Here is a 23,711-nt window from a genome sequence, read left to right as displayed (position 1 = left end):
AAAGGGGTCATCCCTGGAAGCATTTTTGTGTACATCTATTTATCTATCTATCTATCTATCTATCTATCTATCTATCTATCTACCTAATCTATCTATCCATCCATCCATCCATCCTATCTATTTGTGTGTGTATGTGTATACATATGTACACGTCTGTCATGTCTAATTCCTCAGCTCTTCTAGCTATGGGCGTGGTGAGGAGAGCACAAGTCTCATAAACTGTCACACCACCATTTGAATCTTTCTTCCCATTTCCTGGATGGTTCACCATGGATAAGTTACCAAGTTACCTAAGCTCTTCAGGGTTCAGTTTCTTCATCCATTAAATGGGATAGTCATCCTCCCTTCCTGGCCATGTGATTTCAGAGACCACTCTGCACCAGGCCAGGGGTAGCGCAGGCCCATTAGAAGTGACTACTGTTCTTTTTCCAGTTGAACAAACCCTAGGGGAAATAGCTAATGTGTTGATGTGGGTTGGGTTCTGAATGTTTCCACCTAGTAAGGAAAGTGGTTTGAAGGAAGGAGGCCTCCAGGGCCTGAGGCACCATATGGCCACGGATGGGCCCAACACCCAAGTGAAAATGGCTCAGGTGTTCTGTTCCCCTGGGCCAGTTGAGAGGCAGCTGGAGGGACTCAGATGATCCAGCTGTTGGTAGCATGAACATTAATGACATGTTTATGAGAGAGAAGGCAGGGCAGGGGGAAAGAGAGAGAGAGAGAGAGATGACTATGTCAATCTTCCAGTGGATCTGGAATAACACAGGAGCTTCTGATGGGCCATTAGCTGGTCATCGGTGATGATCATCTGCCTACCACAACACTGAGCTTGTCACTGATTGAGAAAGCTGTCATTCTCCTGGGGATTCCCCTGTGGCCCACTGCCCTCCCTGTGGGATGCTCTGTGCTGTGAAATAGTTCCTTTGATCCTCTTCTCAGTTGTGTTTGGTCTCTCTGAGAATTCCGAAGTGGGTGTGTGTGTTGTTCTTCGCCCCCTTCCCTGGGAACAGCTTCATCCTGGATAGCAGATTTTGGCAGAGGTGTTAAAACCCTTGGGTATTTTCCCATTTAAAGCACTATGGTTGATACTGTGATGGGAAACAGCCCTTTCACCGACACTGAGGTAGAGAACGTGTTTCTGAAAGCTGCCTCTCTTACCTTGGAGTGAAAGGACTGTAAATCCCATAGTTCCCTTCCTCCATGGTGAAGGCTGCACATCTTGAGTTAGGGTGCACTGTCTCAGGTAAGAGACAAGGGAATCGATACTAATCCAAGCAACAGACCAGCATATGAGGATTTCAGAATGCATTTAGCCATTAGTGAATTACCATCAATTCTCCAAGGACACGCTCAATATGGATCTATAATGGAAAGCTCGCCATCCTGTTTTCTGTTTGAAATAAGGCCACGGAGCCTCCATCCAGACGATCAGGGCCCTATTTTATCCCTCATTGCTATTATTACTGACCACACACACAGACACTGTGGAGAAAGTAGAGTGGGAAATGGACTGGCAGACCTCAAAAAGACCTTTTGGCTCTCAAATGCAGTGCTGTCTGTGGTCATTTATAGCAAATTCAGTAAAAGTGGTTCATAAAGGTCTGATTCTCAGGTGAGTACTTCGGCAGCTCTGCAGGTCATTCACAAATACAGATATAGATGGGCATTTCAGAACTGCTTATTCTTACAGAGTAACAGGGAAGATGGAGTAAGTGATTAGCAATCAGGAGGCACTGTTGCCCCTCATTGTCTTGTTTGCTAATGCTCTTTCAAGGCGTAAGTTTTAAGCTTCAGTGTATTCTGAGTTTATAAAAAACAGTCAATCAAGTTGGATGTGGTGGTACACACCTGTAATTCCAGCTACTTGGGAGGCTGAGGCAGGAGGATTTCTTGGGGCCAGGAGTTTGAGACTAGCCTGGGCAACATAGACAAGACCTTGTCTCCACAAGGAATACAAAACCAGTCAATCACCTGGAGTTTTGCTGCCTGTACATACTGAATCCAACGAGCATATTCAAGATATGCAATGCATTTTCTTTCATAATACAAATTGCAAAACACACACAGAATCCTTGGGATCTATTTATATTCTTTCTTGGTAAAAATATCTTTCCTGTTCCTTTTACAAAACAGCACCACAGAGGAATTCAAGTTATCTCCTCTGCCTGGTATGTTCAACCCCTGTAGAAATCTTGACCCCTGCTGGATATTCAGAACTCAGTCCCGAAGTCACTTCCTCTGATAAGTCTACCTGGACCACTCGAGCTAAAGCAGCTCCCTCCTGCACGTCATTCTTTTTCAGAGCCCTGTTGTGTTTTCTTGCAAACACTTAGATCTTGAGTTGTTTTTGGGCTTATCGTGCATTTCCTCCTATATAGAATCTAATTGCATGGGAGTAGGATCTGGGTGCTTTTTCACAGCAGTCTTCCTGTGTCTGGCACACAGCAGGTTCTCCACTAAATATGTTAAATGAATCGGGGCACTTGCCTGAAATGAATCGGGGCACTTGCCTGGACTCCAGGTGATTGACAGGTTTTGTATTTTTTTGTAGGCAGGATATCACTGTGTTACCCAGGGTGGTCTCAAACTCTGACCTCAAGCAATGCTCCTACCTCAGCCTCCCAAGTAACTGGGATTACAGGTGTGCACCACCACACCTAGCTTGATTGACTGTTTTTAATAAACTCAGAATATACCGAAGCTTCAAACATGCCCTGATTAACCATGGTTAATTGAATCAGGCACAACCATTTAACGTTTAGTTAAATTTAACATTTCGTTAAATGACTGTGCCTGATTCATTTAACATTTAGTTAAATGATTGTGCCTGATTCATTTAACTACGGGAAAGATTGGTTGGCCGCCTGCTGGGATGGTATCACTACCTCATTCATTCATTTGTTCATGTGTTCTCCAAATATTTCCTGAGGAGTTGCTAGGGGGCCACATGGCAATACAAAGTTCCTGTGGGAAGATGGATAAGGAAACAGGCCATTGTGACCCTGTGTTGATGGCTAGATGGAGGAACACACAGGCCCGGTCCCTGCTATGAGGGCTCCTGACTTAGCAAGGGTGGGTCAGAGAAAGCTCCTGAAGGAGTTGGCCCTGGAGCTAAAGGTCCTGCATCTCAAATTCTTTTGGAATGTGTCCTTTCCAAACCAGGGGAAAGCCTGTTGCTTTTTAGACTTACTGTTTCTGACCTTACTCACCCATTCACTTCAAACTCATTGGATTTTTCTCTTAGAATTGAATCCTTTTAGAAAAGTGCTAGAGCTGGTTTCAAACCGCAGGGCCTCCAGTTGTATGCCATTTCTCACAACTTCAACTTCCAAGTCATGAGCAGGAGGGAGAACCATGGCTGCTTACCCAACTCCTCTTGGTATGAATAGCTAGAAATCTTTATTCATTAAAAAAAACCTGCCTTCTGCTTAAGGAGAGGTCAGAGTTAAAGACAAGCTTTAGGGAATCAGAGAGCAGGGCCTGTGATGGGGACAGTGTTAATCTTGTCAGCAATCTGGTGCAGTCTTCATAGCATTTCTTCTCTGACTTTTCTAACATTTGCAGTGTTTAGCATTGCAAGTCTATAATATCTCACAAGATTTCCTGGAAAGAAAAGTGCACGCTGACAAACGAAGCCCTCCCTTACCAACCACTCTGCAAGCTGACATTTGCATTGAAGATGACCCAGTTTCATATTGGTGGTCCATTGTCCCATCACCTATGGAAAATGGAAGCACTGGGATCATCCATCTCCTAAATATTAATGCCTGTAGCTAGCTCACAGGGGCACAAGTGTGTATGTGTGCACAGGTGGACATGTTACATGTATTTCTTTTGGAACATAGGTTGAGTTAATCGTCAGTTTATGGCCCACCTCTCATCATTGGTCCCTTTAGGCCCATGGATTGATTGATTGATTTCCCTTTTTCCATTATTCTCCATTTCCACTCCTAAGGGCAACGCTGGGTTCATATACATATCTTTGTCTTTGTATCCATCCTTATAAAATGATTAATATTGTTTTTTGTGTCTATACTTCTAAATTTCATAAATTAAATGATGCTATAGAACTCATTGTATTCCCTCCTTCTTACGCTCAGTACACTGCTTTTGGGATCTGTCCATATTGCATACGTACATCTATTTTGTTGATTTTAACTGTGACAGAGTGTCCCAAAGGGTGCGTCTTCCATGTTTTACTTATCTATCTGTCCCACTAACAATAAACACCCAAGTTGCCTCCAACTTCTGACTATTATGATTAAGGCTGTCATAAAAAAAACCTTGAACATATCCTTTTTTTGCACCTAGAGTTTTTCTAGGAAAAATGCCCAGAAATGGGATTGCTAGGTCACAATATTTGACTAAATACTCCCACCTTGCTCTCTGGAGGAGCAACATGCATCTAGCACCCTTCAGCAGTGCACAAGTATTTTTGTTTTCTTGTGTCTCTGCCAACTTCCTAGTTTTATCGCCAATGTTATAGGTATAAAGTAACATCTTGTTTTGGTTTGCATATCTCTAATTATTCATGAGTTTAAGCATCTCTCCCTACACTGGCCCTTAGGGTTTCCGCTTCTTTGAATTGTGTGTTCGTTATCCTTTGACCATTTCTCTATTGGTCTTCCTGTCCATTAAAAGAATGATATGTAGGGATTTCTTCTTTATTCTAGATATTAGTCCTTGTCAGCTTTAGATTGTGAAAATATGTTCTTTCAAGTTGTCATCACTCTATTACTTTGACTCTGATGTCCTTTATTAAACAGAAATAAATTTTAATTTTGGTACGATCAAATTAATCAATTTCCCCTTTGTGACTGATAGTATTTTGGGTCTTATTTTAGAAGTCTTCCCTCGCTGTGGTATATGTTCTAGGTTGTTTTAAGAACTCTGTAATTTGAATTTTGTCCAGAAGCTTTAAAGAGCTTTGCTTTCCTCCTGGTTATATACTTTTCCAGTCATTGGATGATGTGACAATGAAGGGACAGTGGATACAAATTACAGAGTTGGATGTAATTTTTCAGATGCACTCAAGGCATGCTAATTTTTTTTCTACTTCAAAGTCATATTGGTGATCAGGTTCTTCTAATTCAATTTTCCCACTATCTTTAGTTTACTCTCCTGGGCCATATCTTTTGTTTCTTCCAGAGACACTTACTTCTTCTGGCTCATTTTCCTTAGCATGCTTGTGGAACCAATAGAAAGTATTCTTGATGCCAGACATCACCTTTGCCCCTCCATGCTGTGGTTCACACACCCATCTCTGCTTGGCCTTCTGGGTGCTCAGAGATGTGGAGGCATTTCTCTTTTTACCCTTGAAGATCCTCTGGAGGTGCCCTTTGTTAGTGTCAGCTGAAGAATCATGAAGTACATAAATTTGGAAAGAAGAGCTTTATTTCTCACAAAGGGTTGCAGCTTGCAGGGTGGCCATTCTGACAGATGGGGAAACGTAGACTCAGGCCAGAAGCTGGAAACAAGCACTTCAAGGGTGGGAAGAATAAGACAAAGATTTATGCTGAATGGGGTGGCCAAGTATACATATTCAACAGGTTATAGTAGGAGCTATGAATATTCACAAAAGGAAGGCACAGGCATGCATAGTAGGCTAGCACATAAGCAACATGCATCCTATGTTCACTTTTGGGTGGAGACTTAACATTTAAATGTATTATCATTAGGGCCTATACAACAAAAGGTGAAGCAGAGGACACAAAGGCCCTCTGTGCACAGCCTCCATAGACTGGCCAGAACCACTTTGTGGTCAGTGGTCTCTTACCAGGAAGGAATGCTGGTCAGTTACTGTGTCAAAACCACAAAAGGAAGGGGCAGCATCGGTGATTGGTTGATATCAGTGGTGCAGTCTTTCAAAAGGGCTGGTTTCTGTTTAACCCTTGGTGTAAGAAACCTAATAGCAATTAATGAGGGAGGGGGTATAATGAGGTCTGACCTCATCATGTCTGGGAACTCAGTTTTTAAGAGTTCTCTGGGGCCTCTTGGCCAAGTGGAGGCAATGTTCAGTCTGTTGGGGGGCTTAGGATTTTATTTTTATTTCTCATTAGAATCCAGCAACAACTTTAATCTAGTATGCTCTTCTGTTTTAGATGTATACTCCTTAATTTCAAGAGCAATCAATTTGTTTTTAAGTGCAATCCCGCTGGGTTCCTTCTAGTGATTTTTCAATGAATAAGCCACACCTGCATAAGCCTCAGAGCGGGCAGCTCCAGTCAGGGAATTCCTGGACCCAGAGAATATTAGCTGTGAATGGAACCCCGAGGAATGTCCACTGGTTTCCATCTAAAGGTGGTACCACCTCCTATCCTGGGGAGTATTTGGAAATACTGGGGCGGAGGCATTAAATTTTTTAAAAATGTAAAACATTTTAAATCAACAAACATTATATATATTTATGGTATACAACCTGATGTTTTGAAATACATATGCATTGTGGAATGGCTAAACCGAGCTTTACATATGCATTACCTCATATCCTTATCATTTGTTTTTGTGGTGAGAACAATTAAAAGCTACCCTCTCAGGGGTTTTTAAGTATACAATAAGTTGTTTCTAACTATTGTCTCCATGTTGTACAATGCTCTCTTGAATATATTCCTTCTATCTAATTGAAATCCTGTATTCTTTGACTAACTTCTGGGAGAGAGCAGTTTTGATGGTCACAGTGCCTGGGTATGCTGCTAGCATCTAGTATCTGAAGGGTAGACCTACTAAATATCCTACAATTCCTTAGAAAATCTGAAATAATAAAATTGTTCAGCCCTCAAAATGCCAATGGTGTCTCCACTGAAAAACAGTAATTTAAATCCTTTATTATACTGATAAAGAAGGCGAGACCCAGAGAAGATTCTCAAGATCCCAAGCTCACACAGCTCGATCTGAACTGGAATATGAGCCTCTAGACACTCAGGCTTTCTCTGGGTACAGATACATATTTTTGGGTGAGCTTATTCCAGCCTCTTCTTTTGGATGGCAGGAGGCATTCCATATGCACCCTGCTTATGTTATTGTTTTTAATCTTTCTCTGTCTCTTTATTTTTTCACTCATCACAGCTGAGCTTGGTGATTACGATCCTGATGAGCATCCTGAGAATTACATCAGTGAGTTTGAGATTTTCCCCAAGCAGTCACAGAAGCTGGAAAGAAAAATAGTGGAAATTCATAAAAATGAACTCAGGTAATTACTGAGTAGACATTTGTGAAAATGATAAAGGTGAGAAAATATTCTTACTGCAGGGAATGTGGAAATCACATCGTGAAGGAGGAATATTTGTAATGTATGGATAGGCTGTTTTGGGTGGCAGCGCAATTTTTCTGGGCACTGTCAAGGACACCCTGGTGTCCTCCGTCAATAACAATCTCAACAGTGTGGAGTCCCATGAGTGGCTGTTTATGATCCATCAGTAGTTATTAGATCCATATATTTTCTTACACATATGGATTTCTAAACACCCTGAGCTTCTGAAAGTGGAATCTAAGGTAAATAAGTAAACCTTTTTGTGTTGTCTTTTTCCCACCGGTGGCCATAGCTGGAAGCATTGACTCCAAGTAGAGTAGAATCCATTGGGAAGATTCCCTTTGTTGAGCTACTCTCAAGATGACAGATTTAGTGTCTGATCCTCTTTTTCTCACCCGCGATGCTTCAATGATAGCTGCACAGTAGCAGTGGTAGAAGCAAAATTGCATACAGCATTCATCACTTTCCCAACACTGTTCTAAGCACTTTGCACATATTAACTCGTTTAATCTTCACAACAATCTAGGAGATAGGTTATTGTTATTCCCATATTACAGACGAGGGAACCGAGGCACAGAGAGGTTAAACAACTTACCCAAGGTCACACAGCTAGTAAGTATCAGAGCTGGGATTTGAATTCTGGCAGTCTTTGTCTAGAGTCTGTGTCTTTATGCACTGTGTGATGCTTACACTCTACATGGGCTGCTGGGAATAAAATGAAGTGTGTGTAGGGATCATTGCCAACTTGGAATTCAGGTAATTCAAGTAGTCAGTCTGTAACCAGAATTTAGATACTGTGCAAACTACAGAAAAAAAAATCATTTTGGTAATAGCAAGCATGGGCAGTGTTATGACAAGTGTTGATGAAAAACTGCAAGAACTGAGATGCTTTCATGTTCTAGGCCTCTGGTAAGTATAAAGAAAATTGCATCACTGGATTATGCATTCTGGAACAGACAACTGTCCCGGTGTGAGGAAATTGTTCTAGCTCCCTGCTTTATGCAGGCGCGCCCCCTACTGGTGAGTCTGGGAAGAGTATACGTGAGGGCATTCAAGGTGGCAGCGTATTTCAGCTGGGAAAATATGACGCTTAGTCTTAGAGATAAAGATGATTAGACATCAAAACATTGTACCACTTTCAGAAAGCAACATGCCATCTATGTGGGTAATTTTAGAGTATTGTCTCCTAATGAAAAGCCTTGTTGAAGATACATGAAATTCTCACTACTCTTTTGCTATTTTGGAGACAAATGTACTAGAGGTAGAAATAAAGTTCCGGTATTTTTGTGGAGGGGTTTGTGGCAGAGCAGTGTTCTGGGGAGCAGAGGGTGAGAATCCGTGGATAAAGGAGTTGCAGCCACTGTTTGAATTGATAGAAGATGGGAATGGAAGGTTTTCTATGCCCTGAATTTGCAGGGCCTCTAATGCTCAGAACATATGATAATAATATACACTTATTGAGCATTTACTTACTAGATGCCAAAACATTGTGCTAAGAGCTTTAAGTGCATTATCCCACTCAGTTCTCCCAAACTCTATTAGATGGGCGCTATTGTTCTTTCTAGTGTGGGATGAGGAAAGTACAAGCTGAAGTGGTTAAAGGACTTGTGCTGAGTAAATAGTGGACTCAGGACTTGAACCTTGGGTTACCTGGCTCAAGGTATGCCCATGCTCTTCTCCCTTTGTTGAGCATTTAGAGGGAATCAGGTAGTCGGGTAGGTGTTTCACGGTGATCACCATGTCAGCGGTGCCTGAGGATGGAGAACTAGGGCAGGAGGGCCAGTTAGTAATTTCTGGTATTCAGACAAGAAACACGAAGGACCTGAAAAAGAATAGGAGTAAAGGAAATTGAAAGAAGAGAGTCATGAGAGGCATTGCAGCCAGACTTGGTGATCCACAGTTTCATGAGAAAATGAGTGAATCATAGAAGATTCCAAGTTGTTTTATTAACATTCAGAAAGCTGTAGCTTGGACCCTGGGCCAGCACCTGGGCTTGTGGAGATCACTGAAAGTGGTCATCATGCACTCAGGGAACACAGGGGGGTCATCAGTCAGTCGCACTTTATAAATCTTGGAAGTAAGTTCTGTGGTTTGATCAAAGCTGCCATTCTATGGCACATGTGGTCCTGCACATTTGAAACATCCATTAAGCCTTTGTGAAGAGGTTGGAGTTGTATGCCTGAAGGATGAACCTGTCAGGAATCATATCGCCTTGCAAGGACAGCTTCAGGGGGTATTTCCCTGTGTATTTTTGCTCATTCTAAGTAGTTCTGTATTTCATTCAGCATCAGTGCAGCAGAGAGATACTTTTGGTTTGGAGGGTAAGACAAGAAGAGCAGAAGAGGCTGACAGTGCAGAGGGAGAGGAGCTTTCTTGCGTCCGATGGGAAACCTGCTACAGGGACTGAAGGTGCTCTGGGGGTGCCACCACCGCTTCATACACAGGTCAAGAAAGTGTTATCTGTCTTGTGTAAGGAATTGGGCCTTGGTTGAATTACTCTGCAAACCTGACCAAGCCAGGAAGGAGTCATGGATGGAGGAGACCTGTGCTTGGCTGCACCAAGCCATGGCCATCCTGCTCTCCAGAGTCACCACGACACCCGTGACCCTCCGACTTAGCTAGGGATGGTGTGTGGCCATCAAACTGCTGTTCTGAAGACTTCCTGAGAGGATTCCAGTTGGCTTTTGTTGGGGTTTGAGGGACCCAATAAATAACCTCCTACTTCCTTCCTGCTTTCTGAATCAGCTGAGAAATAAAACACAACAGGTGTTCAAATATTAGCAGAAATGATGATTTACAGGGAGATCAACATGTTTACCTCAGGAGGGGGTGGTTTCACAGCCTTCTCCCAGCCTTTTTATTGATTAGGATTATTCTGCTCCTGTGATCTCTGAGAGAGGAACAAAAGCTTCCATTCTTGGCAGAAAATTAATGAGAGAGAAAAAAGAAATTTCCTCTCTGGGAGTCTACAGACTGCTTGAAGGTGGGACCAAGATGGCCTGATAGATAGGCATGAATAACAGAGTTCTTTGGGGGATGGTGGGGAGAGAGAGAGAGAGAGAGAGAGAGAGAGACTCTTCCTTGGAGTTTTAAGAAGACCAGATTTTAAGAAGAATTTTCATGAACTAAATTAGATTGATGACTGAAGGTAAAAGTTCATGCTTGGATCAATGTTTCTTCTTCTGAGTCCTTCACTGTACTGGAGGAGGTAGGATAGGGAGAAGCCACAGTCTTGCAAATATAGTAGCATATTATAGTTATCGATCATCTCTATATCTGTCAAGATCAGTTAGATTTTGCTGAGGAAACAAACACCCAATGCTCAGTGGCTTAGAGCAAGAAAGCCTTCTTCTTTACTCTGCTCTGTGCCCACCAGAGGCCAGCTGGGGGGCTCTGCCCAACATTGTCACTCAGGGAAGTCAGAATCTTGGATTTGCCAGATGTTGAGCCACAAGGAAAAGAGCTCTGGAAGGTCATGCTTCATTTCGGAAGTGATTCATATCACTTCTACTTACAACTCTCTGATCAGGACTCATCCCAAGATCTTACCCAGGATCAAGGAAATGCAATTCTATGGTGTTCAGAAGGTAAAAGGAGCTGGAAACAGTGGGCACCCAGCCCTTAATGGCCCTCACAACCTCATTGACTAATAGAGTTGTTTTTCTTTTTTTAATAGACTTTATTTTTTAAAAGAGATGTTTAGGTTTACAGCAAAATTGAAAGGAAGGCACACAGATTTCCTCTGTACCCCTGTCCCGCACATGCATAGCCTCCCTCATTATCAATATCCCTCCTAGAGTGGTACATGTATTACAACCGATGAGCCTATATTGATACATTATAATCACTCATAGTTGATAGTTTACATTAGAGTTCACTCTTGGTGTACACTCCGTGGGTTTGATGAATGTATAGTATCATTCCATTGCAATACCAATACCATTATATTATCATACAGAGTAGTTTCCCTGTCCTAAAAATCATCCCTCCTTCTCCCCTAACCTCTGGCAACCACTGATCTTTTTACTGTCTCTATAGCTTTTGCCTTACCCGGAATGTCATAGTTGGAATCATACAATGTGTAGCCTTTTCAGATTGGCTTCTTTCACTCAGTAATATGCATTTAAGTTTCCTCCATGTCTTTTCTTGGTTTGAGAGCTCATTTCCTTTTGGCATAAAATAATATTCCATTGTCTGTGTGTATCATAGTTTATCCATTTACCTGCTGAAAGACATCTTGGTTGCTTCCAAGTTTCAGCAATTATGAATAAGGCTGATATAAATAACTGTGTGTAGGTTTTTGTGTAGACATAAGTTTTCAACTCATTTGGGTAAATACCAAACACCAGGATTGCTCTATCATATGGTAAGAGTATGGTTAGTTTTATAAGAAACCACCACCACACTATTTTCCAAAGTGGCTGTAGCATTTTGCATTTCCACCAGCAGTGAATGAGAGTTCCTGTTGCTCCACATCCTTGCCAACATTTGGTGGTGTTAGTGTTCTGGATTTTGGTCATTCTAATAGATGTGTAGCTAATAGAGTTTAATTTAGAAAGATTTTTATACAGGCATCTTTGGGCCTTTTAATATCGTGTGAACTAGATGACATGGAGATGTGTCACTTACATAACCCACTGAGCTTAATGATTCTTCTAGGTAAGGGCTAGTTAAATATTTTTGGCTTTCTGGGTCATATGGTCTCTAGTGCAGCGACTCAGCTCTGTTTTTGTAAAGCAAAAGCAGATACAGACAATTCATAAATGATTGGGCCATGATTCAATAAAACTTTATTGACAACACAGGTGGCAGACCACATTTGGCCTATGGGTCCTAGCTTGCTGACTCCTGTTCTAAACACATGGCAGACCAGGTATGGAATCAATTTCTACTTCACTCTCCTGCCTCTGTAGATAATTTTAAGTTATCAGGAGCCATATTTGTTTGTAAAACTGTGTGTGAAAAATAATCTCTTGTAATTTTCAGACTTTAAGCTTGGTGTGCAGAGATGAGGTCCTACCTGGGACTGATTTAGAAATAGGTTATTCCTCCCTCTAGAGCCCTCTGGTGACTGGAGGAAGCCATTGCTGCAACCCCTGAGGACTTGATGGTCCTCTGGTTTTTCTTTTTTTGTTTTTTTGAGATGGAGTTTTGCTCACCACAACCTCTGCCTCCTGGGTTCAAGAAATTCTCCTGCCTCAGCCTCCGGAGTAGCTGGGACTACAGGCATGCGCCACCGTGCTGGGCTAATTTTCTATTTTTAGTAGAGAGGGGGTTTCTCCATGTTGGTCAGGCTGGTCTCAAATTCCCAACCTCAGGTGATCCGCCCGCCTCTGCCTCCCAAAGTGCTGGGATTACAGGTGTGAGTCACCATGCCTGGCCAGTCCTCTGTTCTTTTTGTCCCTCTTGGTTTCTGTTTTCCACAGCTTTAATCAAAGCCACCTGGGGTAAGAGGAAATACCCATTCCGTTCGTCCTGAGGGTGCTCGGAGGGGGTGTCAGATCAAGAATAAGATTGCTTTTACCGTAAAGAACCCTGATAGACTTTGCTGGAGGTATTTCCTAGAGTTTCTACTCAGCTAGTCTTTTCCTCCTCTCATCACCAGTTCATCAGGTTTGTCATTAGAGACAGAGACATTTGCATTAACTTCAGTCATAGGTCATCAGCTTTTAAATATTCAAAAGGCTCAATTGGCAGTAAAGCAGTTTTGATGAAGTATATTCCTTGCCCTTAAAGAGCAGGAAAATCATCCAACTAGCCACACTATAATGATCCAGGGCAGTGAGGTTTGTGCTGGAAGCAAGAATGACACAGTGTGTTTTTTAAACAGAATAATTATCTCTATTTCTTAAAGGTTATATTCTCTGTAAATCATGCGCCATGGCTATAGTTTAAAAAAATGGAGTTATCATTTTAAAAATGTCTAGCTTTCTAGAAACAAATACCCTGACATGAAAAATATCCTCTACCTTTGCTTCTGATGAATAGATCACAAGGGCCCTCTTAAGAAATGTTTTTGTCAGTTTTGAGAAGTGTGTTTATTGTGTAAAAAGAAGACAAGAAATAAATGTCTGGTTATTTTACAGCCCCAATCTTTCTTAAGATGCGTTTTCTGTTTGTCATCGATCTCTCTCCCTGTATCATTTCCCTTCCCAAGTCCCTTCCAAACTCATAGAATCTCTCTCCCTGGTAGATTATCAAATCAATTTGCATTTTTTGTTGCTATTTGGTATAGCACCTTTCTTAGGAAGGGGGAAGATGGGATGATTTGGGATCAAATGCGTTCACTGTTAAAATGAAGTCCTTGCATTTTGTGGCCTAGAGTAAAGGCCATTTCTAGGGAGGGATGGGCTGGGGCAAGTGGTGTGCACGTCCAAGCCATTCATGTTTTTTATACAGGTGAAATCTAGCTACTGTGACCTTAAGGGGGAAAAAGCAATGTTACCAAAGTTCAATGCGGCCATGAAGAAGGAGAGAGGGTTGTATTATTGAAAGTAGGAGTCAGCCATTACTTAATACATTCTCTGATTATATCTCACATGTGATTCTAACTCATGCGTAGAGCTAAAGATTCTTTGAACTTTCAATGAGACTGTAACAGTGAATTTATCCAGAGGATATTTATCCATCCTTCTATCCATTTATATTTCATCCATACATCCATGCATCTTTCCATCCATCCATTCATACCACCAATATTTATTGAAGAGCAGCCTTTTGTGGGGCACTGTAGTAGTGTGGGATGGCCTAGCTCAGATTTTCAGCCATTTCATCCCCAAGCTGGGATCTCCTTCATCATCCACACTCCCCTATGACCTCATGGTTTGAAAGATTTTATCTACAAAATAATTCATGAAGCAACAATTAATTTGCCTCCTAATTTTTGTTAGTCAAAGACAGTTTTGACTACCATTTAGCGCCTTCGACTATCAAGAGGTCACTAGCCAACAGCAAAGAAATTTGACAGCCAATTTCTGTGCTTAAGGGATCCTTGGAGTCCAAAGCAGGAGTAATAAAATGACAGTCCTTGGACTATACTGTGACCCAGATGTATGTAGTTTGAGCCAAATAATAGCTCTAAAAAATGGAACCAGTTGCCATAAAGTTCTGGCTTCAGTTGCGACTGGGGTTTTGGTCACATGGCTCCCAGAATTCTGTGTGGCAACACTCAGCAGCAGTGCCTCTTTAAAAGAATCCTTTGTCTCTGAATTGCCACTATCCCTGCTCTGCCAGCTTACCTTCTTCCATTGAGTTTGCAGCCACCATTTTTTTTTTTTTTTACAGATAAGGAAACAGAGTTGTGAGAAATTAACTAATCCAAGGCTACACAATTATGCAGCAATAGAACTTGACCTGAAATTTGAGTTTCCGTGCATTGTGCGCTAATATCTTTCTAAGTTGTTGCTCTCCTATAAGCCTTGTCCCTCCATGGCCCCAGGGTGTTACCACTGTCTCCTTCATAGCATGGCAGCTATCCAAATTTGCAGCATTTTATCTAATGCTCTGCATTAAGATGGCTCCTAAAAGGATTTGCAAGAGATAATGTCCCTCTCTAAGTAAAAGATTGGAAATGACAGACTGGGAACTCTCATTTCCTTTCCATTTAGGATGTAGAAAGGCATAAGATATTGATCTCTCCTAACACCAAAATAACACCAACAAGCTGGCTAAATTACAAAATCATATTTTTTGAACCCATCTGAGAGCTGAAGATGCAAATAGACCTAAATGTATTAAAATCCAGAATGTCTTTCTTAGGAAAGTGGAGACGCATAGCTGCTTTCACTTCTGGTGGAGTGACAGGAAGAGAAGGATTACACCCTAGGTCAGGGCTAAGGGCAACTAGGCAAACTTTTAACCAGCACGAGAGCTGAGTGAAAAATCCCCCCGAGGCACACCAGACCTTCAGCCTGGGTGGGGAAGCCCTTGCTGATGGCGGGAGGCAGGATGACAGGGAGGAGAAAGGTCTTCTAAAGTCCAGAGAGCCGGGGATGACACTGAAGAGCAAAGGAATCTCTCTCCAGCCCACATTCCACAGGAATGCTATAAAGCATAAAGAGCTCCCTGCAGTCGCTGAGGGCTAAAGTCCCAAGCCCTGCTGAAGGGCAAGTCTTGAGAACACTCCCAAACATTTGAAGCCAGTGGTGTGGAAAATCTTTTATTCCAACAAAGCTAAATCTAAGTAAAGTTGCAACCAAGTTGCAGCAAAATGTAATCTAAGCCAAATTGAGAATTCTGTTTTTCAGAAGTAGAAGACCATTATATTGGTCTTCTACACCATTACATTGGTCTTCTGCCCATGAGTTTAATTCTAGAGCTCCTAGGCTCAGATGGGTCAGAGGGAACCAGAACCACCCCCTTCCCTGCCAACTGTGTTCCAAGCAGTCCAGCTCATTGCTGGCAAGATCCACATCTTATTCCACAATTAATGTCCACTAATAATTGACATTTATTCCTGGGATGCTATCTGGTTTTGTACTGTATGTAATGGTATGCTAAAGGAGGATCAATAAAAGGGAGATTGTTCCTTTTTGTCTAAAAGTACTTAAAACTGGCAGAAGGGAGACATACAGCTAAATACACAATTACTTGACCTCATCTAATATATTAGAAAAGCCTATCTTTGGAGAATTGTTAGCTCTTTGAAAAGAATTCAACTAATCACTGGTCTTTACCTTTAAGTGTCTCATTAGAGACACTATTAATCTGAGTGGAACGTTTCCTGGTGCAATATTTGATAGACAGAAAATCATTATTTTCCATTACCAGAATTTTTGCCAGAAACAGATGCCCAGTGGGAGATTCAAGGAAAAAACCCCAACCTTTCTATTTAATTGATCTTAGTGTCTTCCTGAAAAAATGGATCATTAAATGGTTTCTTCCTTGGTGAGTCTAGGCCTCAGGAGTCTCCAGTCCTATCAGGGTCCCTACCTTTTCTCCTTTGGTTTTGATCTTTTTGCCTTCTCTGAGCATTTGCAGTTAGCTTTTCCCTGTGTATGACATTTTCAATTAAGTCTTTTAAATGCTTAGCCAGTGGAGATCTGAGGTTAAGCCCAAATCAAATGATGCTTACTTGAGAATTATTTTAAAGATGGGCCTTTGCTTTGTGGTAAATATCTTGACATCCTGCTTGACATTCCCCTCAGCACAGTATTTCTGACTTCAGCCATATGTAGGGCTAGCAAGGGAACACATGGTAGTCTGAGCGCAAGGACAGAACATACTGTGTGTTAAGCACTAGTCTAACAGATTCACATCTGTTGCCTGCTTAATCTTTGCATCAAATCTTGGAGGTAGGTACTCTTTTTACAGAAACACCTTCATTTTTTAGAATCAAATAGACATGGCTTCCTGTGGTTTCACGTTCTTGTGTTCTGGACCCAGATCAGGGTTCAGAAAACCATTTTTTATACCGGGTCAGCTAGCAAATATTTTAGGCTTTGTAGAACATACAGTCTTCATTGCAACTACTACTGTTGCAGCATGACAGCATGTGTAGACAATATGCAGATAGGTGGGTGTGACGATGTTCCAATAAAATTTTATTTATGGACACTGAAATTTGAATGTCATGTAACTGTCATGAGTCATGAAATATTATTCTTTTGATTTATTTAAACTATGTAAGAATGTAAAACCCATTCTTAGTTTGAGGGCTGTACAAAATCAGGTGGCAGGCAGTCCAGATTTGGCCTGCAGGTTTTAGTTTCAGATTAAAATGGAGATATCACTGTTTTCTAATCGGATCTGAGTATCAGTCACCTGGAATGAATTGCCTTATCATTGATAAATAGCAATGTTTAGAATTTGAAAAAGTTGCAATTTAAATGAATTTTTTAGGTGGGTTGCAGTGGCTCACCCCTGTAATCTTTGCACTTTGGGAGGCTGAGGTGGGAGGATAACTTGAGTCCAAGAGTTTGAGACCAGCCTGGGAAACATGGTAAAATCCTGTCTCTACAAAAAATACAAAAATTAGCCAGATGTAGTGGCATGCTCCTGTAGTCCTAGCTATAGGAGGCTGAGGTGGGAGGATCACTTGAGTCTGGGAGGTCGAGGCTGCAATGAGCTGAGATCACATCACTGCACTCCAGCCTGGGCGATGGAGTGAGACCCTGCCTCAAATAAACAAATTAAATAAATAAATACATTTTAAAACAGATTTATCAAGTATAAGTGCCATTTTGTTACATAGATACATTGCATAGTGGTGAAGTGTGGAATTTTAGCGTAACCATCACTGGAATAGTGTACATTGTACCCATGAAGTAATTTCTCATCCCTCACCCCCCCCACTCTGTCACCCTCTGAGTCTCCAATGTCTATTATTCCACACTGTATATCCATGTGACACATTATTTAGCTTCCACTTATCAATCAGAAGATGTAGTATTTGACTTTGTTTCTGTGTTATTAATGGCCTCCAGTTCCATCTGCCTTGCTTTTTTAAAGCATAAAAGGTGGATAGAAATCATGTCATTTTGAAATGCTGTGCCATGGCACGCAGGAGAGCAGGCAGATGGCTCTTGACCATAAGATATTGGTGATGATGTTGGTACCAGCCCTGACAAGCACTTTAGAACCAGTTCAGCTTGCATTTGCATCCTGCGTTTGCCCATACATGACTAGTGAGGGCAAATGCAAATTGACCTTGAGCAATAATCTTGAGCAAGTTATTTTTCTCTTTGAATGTCAGAACTCTCATCCACAAAAGGGAAGATAAATATTCCAAGTTTCTGAATAAGGGAAAAAATATGTATATGCCTGGCAATATAAAAAATGTTATGCTGCTTGGAATTGTGGAGTTTAGTACAAGATAGCTCTGCATATGTATCTATTATCCTCTTGATCAATAAATACCCTTTAGTTTGGGGGTCCTTGTGGACTGCATAATATTTCATCCAATGATTTCTTTATTAAAAAGGAAGAAATTGTGTGTCTTTTCATCATTACAAAATGTATAATATGTAAAAGAGCATTTTCAGAGTATGTACAATATGTGTGGGATTTAAAGAATAATTGAAAAAACATCCATGATCCCCTAACACTGCTTGTGAATGAGAACATCACCAGCTGTTCTGAAGTCTCCTATGTTCCCCTCCAAGACCACCTCCCTCTCTCCTCCCATAGGTACACTCTTCTGAATTTTGGGTTGCTTATTCTCTTGTTTTGCTTTTATAAATTTACTTTATACATATGTATTAGTCAATGATGTATTGCTTCAGTTTTGCCTATTTTCACTTTCATATAAATGGACTCATACTGTATTCTCATGTCTCATTTCTTCCCTATCAACATTGTATTTATGAGATTCTTCCACAGTGATACATACAGCCATAGGTCTTTATTTTCACTTCTGTGTAATTAATTTTCTATCATATGAACTTCCCATGTTTTATGTATCCAGTCTCCTGTTGATGAACATTTGGGTTGCTTCCAGGTTTTTGCTATTGCAGACAGAGTTACTATGGCTTCTTAAATAATTCTCCTAAGGTACTTGTACAGGACTCCCTAGTGTAAGTACAAGCCTAAGTGTGGAACTTGCCAGAGTTTGCACTTTAACTTTTCTAGGAAATGGCAGTTTGGTTGCTCTACCTTATGTTCACACCAACAATAGGTGAGAGTTCCCAGGGTTTCCAGTGACTTTTAACACATTAGTTTTGCTTTGCTCGTTTTTGAAAGCCATAGAAAGAGAATCATACAGTGTATATCCATTTATATCTGGTATTTTAGCCTGTTTTTTCTTGCTATAACTGAATACCAGAGGCTAGGTAATTTATAAAGAAAAGAAATTTATTTTTTACAGTTCTGGAGGCTTGGAAGTTTAAGGTCTGGGGACTGCATCTGGTGAGGGCCTTCATGCTGGTGGGGACTCTCTGCAGAGTCCTGAAGTGGTGCAAGGCAGCACATGAAGAGGGCATGAGCATGGCAAACTGAATCTATTCATGAAGGCAAAACCCTCACGAAATCAATCACCTCTTAAAAGCCTCACCTCTTAATACTGTGACTTTGGGGATTAAGTTTCAACATGAGTTCTGGAGGGGACAAATATTTGAACTGTAGCATTTGGCTTCTTTTGTTCAATGTTATTTTTGTGATATTCATTCATCTCATAGTGTGTAGCTTTAAGTTAGCAATTTTCATGCCTGTAAAGTATTCCATTGCCTGTTTATTCTCTTGATAGACATTTGAGTTGTTTTCTAGTTTTTGCTATTACAAATAACACTGCTATGAAAATTCTATCTATTTCTTGGTGCAACATGCACTAATTTCTGTTGCGTATATAACTATGAGTGGAATTGCTGTATTATAGGGTAAACATATTCAACTTTAGTAGATAATGCCAAAGAGTTTTCCAGATTAGTTCTACCAAATTTCCACCAGAAGTACATGAGGATTTCTTGTGCTGTACATTCTCACCAGTGCTTGCTTTTGTTAGTCTTTTTAATTGTAGCTACCAGATGGAGATGTTAGTGGTTTCTTATAGTTTTAATTTGCATTTACTGATAGCATAGAACATAGCTGACTAGATATAGGAGTATGTGCCTCCTTCACAAAGAGGAACCAGAATAATAAGTAGATATATTTCAAACAGCTAGTCTAGGAGAGACTTCTGGGATTCACCAGAGAGGAGATGGGAAGCACTTGAAGTAAGGAGAGGGTTAGAGGCAGCTTGCCCAGCTGGGAACTGACTAATAGTCAGGAGAGGTTCCTGGGCATGGAGAAACAGTAAGAGAGAAACCTCCAGGGATCAGCTTTTATGATCTTGGGTATGGGAGAAACTCTTGACCCATTAGGGCCTTGGGGCTGACATGTGGAACTGCCTAAAGATTGCACATTCCTCCAGAAAGAGAACCCACATGGAATCCCACAGACATCCGAGCCTACAGTGGCCTCTGCTGGGCAACATTTTGAGAGCCTAGATACTGGAGAGCTACAGACATGGTTGCTGCTGCAGAGCTGCTGCAAGGAGGGGAGAGGAGAATGGGTGCTCCTACACACCCCTAGGAGGATCCCTACTGCCTTGTTGTGAGCTGCTGTTGAGACTGAGATGTGAGTGGGCTGCACTCTCCACAGCTTCTTGTCCACACTGCTTGCCTGGGAGAGATCCCACCCTCTCTGTTCCCAGGCCCAAGGCATCATTTTGAGAGTTTAATGATGGACTGCCATTTGACCTTGGCCTGTTTGGGTTGATGTGGTTGCAGTTGCCACCTGACCAAGAAGGGACAGGGAAGCCAGGCTCTCCTATCACATATAGGACAATGCCCACTGCCCTGCAATGGGCTGCTGTGAGACTGAGATGTGAGTGGACATCCACATCTTCTTGTCCATACTTCCTGCCTGGGAAGGGCCCTGGTCTCCCTGGCCATAAGTCTTAGGTGTCATTTTAGAGAGTTTAACACTAGGCTGCACTCCACTGTGGGCCAAGTTCAAGTTGTCATGGCTGCAACCACGTCCAGTTGAGGAGGGACAAGGAAACTAGGCTGTCTTTTGCATACCCAGGACAATACCCACTGCTCTGCTAGGGGCTGCTGTGAGATAAAGACTCAAGTGGACTGACACTCAAGAGGATATAACAATTCTAGATATATATGCACCCCAAATCAGTGCACCCCCATTCAAAAAACAGATATTACTAGACCTAAAGAAAGAGACAGACAGAAATACAACAATAGTGGGAAGTTCAACACCCCACTCACAGTACTAGACAGATCATCAAGACAGAATATTAACAAAGAAACTTTGAACTGAAGTTGGACTTTAGACCATGTAGACTTAGACATTTACAGAACATTCTACCCAATAGCTACAGAAAATACATTCTTTTCATCAGTACATGGAAAAATCTCCAAGACAGACCATATAGTAGGCCACAGAAAATGTCTTAACAAATTTTTTAAAAATTGAAATTGTATTAAATATCTTCCCAGACCACAGCAGAATAAAGCTAGAAATCACTACCAAGAGGAATGCTTGAAACTGTACAATACATGTAAATTAAACAGCATGCTCCTGAATGATTGCTGGATGAATAAGGAAATTAAGACAAATTTAAAAATTTTTTGAAATTAATGAAAATGAAAACACAATATAACAAAACCTGTGGAATACAGCAAAAGCATTGCTAAGAGGGAAATTTATAGCATTAAACGCCTACATCAAAAAAGTAGAAAGATCACAAAATAACCTAACATTGTACCTGAAGTAACTAGAAAAACAAGAACAAACTAAACACACACTTAGCAGAAGAAAAGAAATAACAAAGATCAGAGCAGAACAAAATGGAGACAAAAAATTACAAAAGATCAACCAAACAAAAAGTTGGTGCTTTTGTTTTGAAAAAAGATAAACAGAATTGATAAACCATTATCTAGACTAACCGAGAAAAGGAGAAGATCCAAATAACACAATCAGAAGTGAAAAAGGAGACATTACAACTGATACCACAGAAATACAAAAGATCATCAGAAACTATTATGAACAGCTATATACTCACAAACCAGAAAACCTAGAGGAAATGAATAAATTCCAGCCTCGCAAGATTGAACCAGGAAGAAATAAAACTTCTGAACTGACCAATAATGAGTAGTGAGACTGAGTCAGTAATAAAAAAAAAAATCTCTCAGCAACAACAACAACAAAACAACAAAACAACATCCATCCAGGATCAGATGGATTCACAGCTGAATTCTAGAGAACATGCAAGGAAGAACTAATACCAATCTTCCTGAAACTGTTCTAAAAAATAGAAGATGAGAGAGTTCTCCTTAACTCATTCTGCAAGGCCAGTATCACCCTGATACCCAAAACAGAGAAAGACACAACAAAAAAGAAAATTACAGATCAATATCCCTGATGAACATAAATGCAAAAATCTTCAACAAAATACTAGCAAATCAGATCCAACAACACATAAAAAGAAAATACACCATGATCAGGTGGGATTTATCCCAGGGATGCAATGATGGTTCAATACACATAAATCCATAAATGTGATACATCACATACAGAATTAAGGATAAAAACCACATGATCACCTCAACAGATGAAGAAAAAGTGTTTGATAAACTTCAGCATCTCTTCATGAGAAAATCCTCAACAACCTAGACATAGAAGGAACATATCTTAATATAATCAAGGCAATATATGACAAACCAACAGCCAACATCATATTTAACAGGATAAAGTTCAAAGCATTCCCTCTAAGAACTGGAACAAGACAAAGATGCCCACTTTCATCACTCTTTTTCAACATAGTACTGGAAGTCCTTGCTAGAGCAATCAGACTAGAGAAAAAAAAAGATATCCAAGTTGGAAAAAAGGAAGTCAAATTATCCCTGTTTGCTGATGGTATGGTTTCTATCTAGAAAACCGTAAAATCGCTACCAAAAGATTCTTAGATTTGATAAATGAATTCAGTAAAGTTTTGGAATACCAAATATATATGCAGAAATCGATAGTATTATTATACATTGTATTAGTCAATTTTCACACTGCTGATAAAGACATATCCAAGACTGGGCAATTTACAAAAGAAAGAAGTTTATTGGCCTTACAGTTCTACATGGCTTGGGAGGCCTCACAATTACGGTGGAAGGCAAGGAGGAGCAAGTCACATCTTACATGGATGGCAGCAGGCAAAGAGAGAGCTTGTGCAGAGAAACTCATTTTTAAAACCATTGGATCTCATGTGATCCATTCACTATCACAAGAACAGCAAGGGAAAGACCCACCCCATGATTCAATCATCTCCCACTGGGTTGCTCCCACAACACATGGTCACTTGAGGTCAGGAGTTCAAGACCAGCATGGCCAACATGGTGAAACCCCATCTCTACTAAAAGTACAAAAATTAGCTGGACCTGGTGGCACGTGCCTATAATCCCAGCTACTCAGAAGGCTGAGGCAGGAGAATCCCTTGAACCTGGGAGGCGGAGGTTGCAGTGAGCCAAGATCATGCCACTGCACTTCAGCCTGGGTGACAGAGCAAGACTCCATCTAAATAAATAAATAAATAATCCTGGGAAAATTGATAGCTGCATGCAGAAGAGTGAAACTGGACCCATACATCTCACCATAAACAAAAATTAACTCAAGATGGATTAAAGACCTAAACATAAGACCTTGAACTATAAAAATCCTAGAAGAAAACCTAGGAAAAACTCTTCTGGACATTCACCAAAGAATTTGTGACCAATTCCTCAAATTAAAATGCAACAAAACAAAAATAGGCAAATGGGACTTAATTAAACTAAAATGCAACAAAACAAAAATAGGCAAATGGGACATAATTAAACTAAAAAGCTTCTGCACAGCAAAAGAAATAATTAACAGAGTAAACAGACAACCTACAGAATGGGAAAAAATACTTGCAAACTATGGGTCTGACAAAGGGCTAATATCTGGAATTTACATGGAACTCAAACAACTCAACAAGAAAAAAAAAATCCCCCTTAAAAAATGAGCA

The 23,711-nt window shown here is 40.8% G+C and overlaps 1 protein-coding gene across 3 annotated transcripts in view; it reads left to right on the top strand.

Moving 5' to 3' along the window:
- The window catches only part of FRMD3 (FERM domain containing 3), a 309,481-nt gene that overhangs the window by 208,451 nt on the left and 77,319 nt on the right, over positions 1–23,711 (top strand). For all 3 annotated transcript variants that reach the window (XM_009244544.3, XM_054519443.2, NM_001132757.2), the window contains 1 exon segment: positions 7,063–7,186. In XM_009244544.3, the coding sequence (XP_009242819.1) occupies positions 7,063–7,186 (124 nt within the window).

Source organism: Pongo abelii, chromosome 13, assembly GCF_028885655.2.
Source record: "Pongo abelii isolate AG06213 chromosome 13, NHGRI_mPonAbe1-v2.0_pri, whole genome shotgun sequence".
NCBI lineage: Eukaryota > Metazoa > Chordata > Mammalia > Primates > Hominidae > Pongo > Pongo abelii.
This window is presented reverse-complemented; position numbering and strand designations above follow the sequence as displayed.